The sequence below is a fragment of the Littorina saxatilis genome, linkage group LG1, assembly GCF_037325665.1.
Source record: "Littorina saxatilis isolate snail1 linkage group LG1, US_GU_Lsax_2.0, whole genome shotgun sequence".
NCBI lineage: Eukaryota > Metazoa > Mollusca > Gastropoda > Littorinimorpha > Littorinidae > Littorina > Littorina saxatilis.
This window is the reverse complement of record NC_090245.1, coordinates 34,165,163-34,171,030: the sequence shown is the minus strand read 5'-3', so window position 1 is coordinate 34,171,030 and position 5,868 is coordinate 34,165,163. Positions and strand designations below refer to the sequence as shown.

The window sequence follows — 5,868 nt, the reverse complement described above, 5'->3', positions numbered from 1 at the left end:
GATGCGTATGTATTCTCAATGATCGGTACACATTCGCAAGCACTCGCAACCATTTGTAAGACATTCGCAAGGATTGGTAAGGCTTCCAATGTTCTATATTATTCATGTCCATGTGTCTATTTTTTTGCCGAATACAACATGTTCATATTCGCAAGGATATTCGGCACAATGTAAAGACAGGCATAACGAATGGTTGCGAATGGCTTGCTAGCGCCACGAATACATTGCGATGATTACAAATGTCTTGCGAGTACTAACGAGTACGTTGCGAAAAAAAATAGCAATATGACTTCCTTGCGAATATTAGGAGCAAGTTGCTATGTTCAAAACAAGAGACGAATTGTAAGGAATAGTTAAGAACAGTTACGAAAGTCTTGCGACCATGTCCCGATCATTGTGAATTATTGGAAAATGCTATTCGCAAGGGCAATTCGGCACAGTGTAAGAGTAGCTTAAGAGTATTTTGAAAGAGTTCTGATTATTTGATCACGTTTTTTATTAAAACAAAAATGAACACAAAAACATATACATTCCTGTAAAAAAAAATTTATGATTACAAATATTTAGTTATGAATTAAGCTTGATTTATTTTCGATTAGAAGTGTTGTGTCTCAGTATTACATATCTTTTTTTGTCGTGTTTATTGCAAAATAATTTTCTTGGATTCATGTAACCCAAGGTTTTTTTAAAAAATAAATATTGACTTGACTTCAGCCGTGCGTCCTATAATATGGGACGCTTACAATTTTTTGGTTTGTATACTAAAGTTTTGAAAGTTTTGGGTTTTAAAATAGATTTCTAAGTCAAGGGAGAGTAGTGAAACTTGAAAATAAAAAAAATGTGTAGCTTCCCTCTGTTTGTTTTTTTACCAGTCCAGCCATTTTGTCGGTTCAGCTGCTGATTTTGTTCAACAATGACAACCTCACAAAGGTAAGCAAGCATTTTTTTCAGTTTTAAACTTTTTGATGATATCTAAGAAGATAAAATGTTGATCTATACATAATCTATAAAATTGTGTCTCAGAATTTCCCCAAAGCTCATATTTTTGGTTTTGCATGTCTTTGAAGGTGCGTCCCATATATAGGACGCTAGGACTGAATGGGTAGGGGTTTTTGGTCAGTCACTTGAAAGCACAATATTGTTGTTTTCTTTTAGAACCTTCAATGTGCACGAGGTTATCAGCATGCTGGAGCCATACCAGGGAGCCAGAGGAAGGCAGACTGAATATCCTGGGTTGGGAATGGGAGGATCAGTTGTGATCGACCTGATAGCAGAGATGCAGGAAGACCAGTCTTTTCACCTGACCTTTGACAACTTATTCACCTCTCTCAAGCTGGTCGACTGCCTGAGCGCAAAGCAGATCGCGTGCACCGGAACAATCCGTTGCAACCGAATTGAAGACTGCCCTGTGAAGTCAATCAACGAAATGAAGAAGACGAGGCGTGGTACGTATGATTACGCCACAGATGTCAACTCTGGATTGCTTGTCGTCCGATGGAATGACAACAACATTGTCAACGTTGTGTCCAACAAAGTTGGCATTCATCCAGTCCAAACAGCACGCCCCTGGTCAAGATCAGAGAAAAAGAAAGTGGATGTGCCCCAGCCTTTCCTCATCCGACATTATAACTGAACGATGGGAGGAGTGGACAGGATGGACCAGAACATCGAGAAGTACCGAGTTAGCATCCGCAGCAAGAAATGGTGGTGGCCTCTCTTCATGTACTGCCTTGACCTCTCTGTTCAGCAGGTGTGGCACCTATACAGGCAGACCGACACATCTTCAGAAAAAGGTCTTGATCTCTTGGCTTTCCGGCGAGCCGTGCCAAAGTGTACCTTGCTCGAGCTTGTTCCCGTCCTGATGCCGGGCGTGGCCGCCCTGCGTCCCTGGACAAGAGGCCGCCTAGCCTACAGCAGTCCGCTTTGACAGGACGGATCATCTCATCGCCTCCATCCGTCGCTACCTCACCCACGACGCCTGTGTCAAGCTGGTTGTCTCCCTCATCTTCAGTCGTCTGGACTACTGCAACTCCCTTCTGGCTGGCCTCCCCGCCTCATCCATTCATGGCCTACAACGAGTCCAGAACGCTGCTGCCAGGCTGACGTTGAGGAAGACGAAGCGAGAGCACATCACCCCCCTACTTCGCTCCTTGCACTGGCTCCCTGTCAACACCCGCATCTCCTACAAACTGTCCACTCTGGTCTACAAGTGTCTCAACGACTCTGCTCCCGAGTACCTTCAATCCTCCCTGGACCTGTACACCCAGCCCTCCGACCGTCCCCTTCGTTCTGCTGCTGACCCTCTCCGACTCCACATCCCTCGCTCGAAACTCGCATCTGCTGGTTAGCGTGCATTTCCCTCCCCGGGCCCCTCCGTCTGGAACTCCCTGCCGCTTGAGCTTCGCCAGAGCCCCTCTCTTGACGCGTTCAAGAGTAGGTTGAAGACTCAGTTCTTCCCGTAGCTGGCTGCGACTTTCATGTTCGACGTGATGTGTTGTGCCCCAAAAGACATTCTTGTGCTGTGCTCTGTTAGAGGTGTTTTCTTTGTGCTAAATATTATTTTGTTTGGACCGAGCTATTGATGTGTACATTGTTGTTAAACAGTTGTTTGTTGTATGTTTACCAGGGTTTGCTAGTGTGTGATAGGGTTCGTGTCCGTCTGAAGATGTTAGCTTCTTTGTTTGTCCTGTGTTGACAACTCTTCGACAAGCGCTTAGAACTGTACCCACGGAATACGCGCTATATAAGCTTCATATTGATTAATTGATCACACCCTGGCCTACTCAGCTACGTTGCTCCCACTACGGCTTGAAGACCAAGCACATTAAGTGCCTCAAGTGCCAGACTCCAGTTCATGACCGGTGCTTCAAGGACTTTCACACAGAGTGACTGATCTAGTGTTTGTCAAAGCTACAACTTGTGCATGCAACACTTGTGTAGAAAGAAAGCAAGCAAAATGGTATATTCTAAGACTGATCTGATACTTTGAATCCATGCTAGTCCCTTCGTTTGATATTTTTGTTCCTAACGGCCTACATTTCTGGTTAAAGTGTTCCTAGCCACCTACATTTCTGGTTAAAGTGTGTTTTGTTAAAAGAATTATCATTCTTTCAGTTATAATTTGTTCATTTATTGTTTGTTTTATTTGAATAAACAAAAAGAAATAAACTACTTTTCATATGTTGAGTCATGAAAAACCCCTACCCATTCAATCCTAGCGTCCTATATATGGGACGCACATATTTCAGCCTGTAAATCACAAAAACACCCCAAAACAAAAAACTTAACTATCACACAGTTGTTTCCAAATAAAATGCAATACATTTCAAGCACTTTCATTAAAAAAAAAATTCCGGCACAAATGGGTTATTTTTAAAACAAACCGAGGGACCCAAAAATAGAAAACAAGTCACAGGAGAAAATATTTTTAGTATTTGAGTCATTTACTTGTGGCAGACTAAATATTATGAGCAAATTTACGAATGAAACGTCAATGATTGAAGTACGGTCAGAAACTTGAGTATGACAGACTTGAGACGGCCGCTGAGACACTGCATGATCAGTGTGATATGATAGCCTCAATGTGAATCAGTATAGCCTATATTTGTGTGTTAGTGTGTGTGTATATGTGTTAGTGTGTTAGTGTGTGTGTGTGTGTGTGTGTGTGTGTGTGTGTGTGTGTGTGTGTGTGTCACTATGTAAATATGAAATAAGGCTGAGAGTCTGTGCAGCGGACGTCAGTATAGCCTATATTTGTGTGTGTGTGTGTGTGTGTGTGTGTGTGTGTGTGTGTGTGTGTGTGTGTGTGTGTGTGTGTGTGTGTGTGTGTCACTATGAAAATTCTCTCTTGAATGCTCTAGCCACTTTCTTCTTTTTACATCAGTGTCTCTATCGTTCTTTCTTCCCCCTTCACTCCCCCCCCCCCCCCTTTCCCATACTAGTTTTGTCTTATTTTCTGTTTGATTTGCTTTGACTCTGATTTTGATCCAGATATTTCTATAGTATATAAGTGTAGCCGTGTGGCGGTTTCATGTACTGTTGTTCCTTTCTTTCGTTCCATACCCCAATTATTCCCCTTGAACATGCGTGTATGTCTTCGTTCCGTGGTGTCGTGTATGTCTTTGTGCGTAGATGCTGCGTTTTAATTGGTTAATCCCTTAACGGATGCGTACGCATCTACCCCCGACAGTGTGAGTTCGGGCAGTCTTACCGGTGATTTCGTTGTGTGTGTTTAGCCTTGAGACCGGTGTTATATTTGAAACAGTTCTTTGTGTTAGTGTGACATCTTTTAACATACATGTGGCCTGTGCTGGATTGTTAGTATTATCTTTGACCTTTGGTTTAATAGCTGATTTAACTGAGTGGGGAACGATTGCCAGATGCACATTCGTTAGTGTCAGAGTTTTGGTTCTGTTCATTCATCGTTCATACATTTTATAAGTTAGGTCTAGCGCCATAACAAGGCTTTAGATTAATACATATACGTCCACGCGAAGTAAATTCTGTGAAAAATGCCAGCTCTCTAGGGAGAGCCCCTAGATAGGGTGTTCCCTAGCGGTAAGCGTTCAAATGAAAGGGTGTTTGTACAAACGTAAAAGCCTGGCGATGCCTGTGATCAGAAACTGATGGTTTACGGGAGACAGACACACACAGGCCCTTTAATCTTGCAAATGAGAGCATTTACAACAACAAAATCTTCTATTAATGCTGTCAGGGGCAAGAAAGCTTGAAAACACGGGAAGAAAAACACTGCGAAGAAGAATGTATACACCCGTCTCCAAAGACCACCCAACCCATCTAAACATAAGTGAACGTTCAAACACTAATCATGTTTTACACGCATCCTCGTGTGCGCTGTCATCACAGGCCTGGCAGACCCAACCGTGTTGCTCTTAAGGCGATTTCAGACAGTTTTTGGCTTAGAGTATCTGTTAAACATTTAAAGACTTTAAAACAGCAACAGGTAGTATCATCCCAAAATAAACTCGTCGCGGGTTGGCAACATCACTACACCGTTATCTCTCCATGTTCTTCATGACAGCAATCTCGGGCTTTTCCCAAGAGCATGCTGCTGGGAACAGTTGTCAGCACTTTCGTTTGAAGTCGTTTCGTTTCGTTTCCTTTCAATCCGTTTCTCCTCCTTGGTGCGAGCTTGTCTGCTGGTTCAAGTTCGGGTCAATAAACACGAACATAATATTGGAAGGATTGGTAAAGATCATGAGTTGAAATATCTGTCAAGTATGTGAATATGGTTTGACAAACACGAATGTGCTGGCAGGGCAAGAGTTCAGTGAGATCATGATTGTGATGTTAGGGTTGCAGTGAACAACACGGCAACGAAACATTGGCCTCATACAGGATTGAAGAACAAATGCAATGTTCTGCGACTCTTTTATTGAATAGTATACCAGGACAATATACGAGGACACTTACCTTCGGCATTTTGTTTTTTTATGTATACTCTAGTTCTTGTAGTTATTTTCTATGTGATTCCTTTATAGTCCTTGGGGAATTTCATGACTGGATTTCCTTAAGGGAAATCAGACTATTGACCCCCGGCAATAGCGACACGACCCAGCCTTGGTTTGCAGCAGCGACAGATCTAAATGGATGCGTTCAAGATCCACCATTATTGGAACTCTTCGCCTTGACAAGATCCCCCTCCCACCGTCAAACTTTTTAACTGTTTAAAAGGATTTTTAACAAGATTTCAAAAAAACAAGTGTGAAAAGACATGAGCTTTTTGGAACCCACTGGAACTTAGTTGGAACCTTCCTCATTTTACAGTGAAAGACCTAACAGTAAATAATTTCAAACACAGAGACTGCCGTGTGAACTGAAAACAAGTCGCGTAAGGCGAAAATACAA

General features: G+C 42.5%; 1 protein-coding gene across 1 annotated transcript; it reads left to right on the top strand.

Moving 5' to 3' along the window:
* Positions 1-913: 913 nt before the first annotated feature.
* Positions 914-1,633, top strand: LOC138972948 (piggyBac transposable element-derived protein 2-like). The gene is made up of 2 exons (XM_070345641.1): positions 914-930; positions 1,156-1,633. The coding sequence occupies exons 1-2, from the start codon at positions 914-916 to the stop codon at positions 1,631-1,633; spliced, it is 495 nt and encodes a 164-aa protein (XP_070201742.1).
* Positions 1,634-5,868: the final 4,235 nt, after the last annotated feature.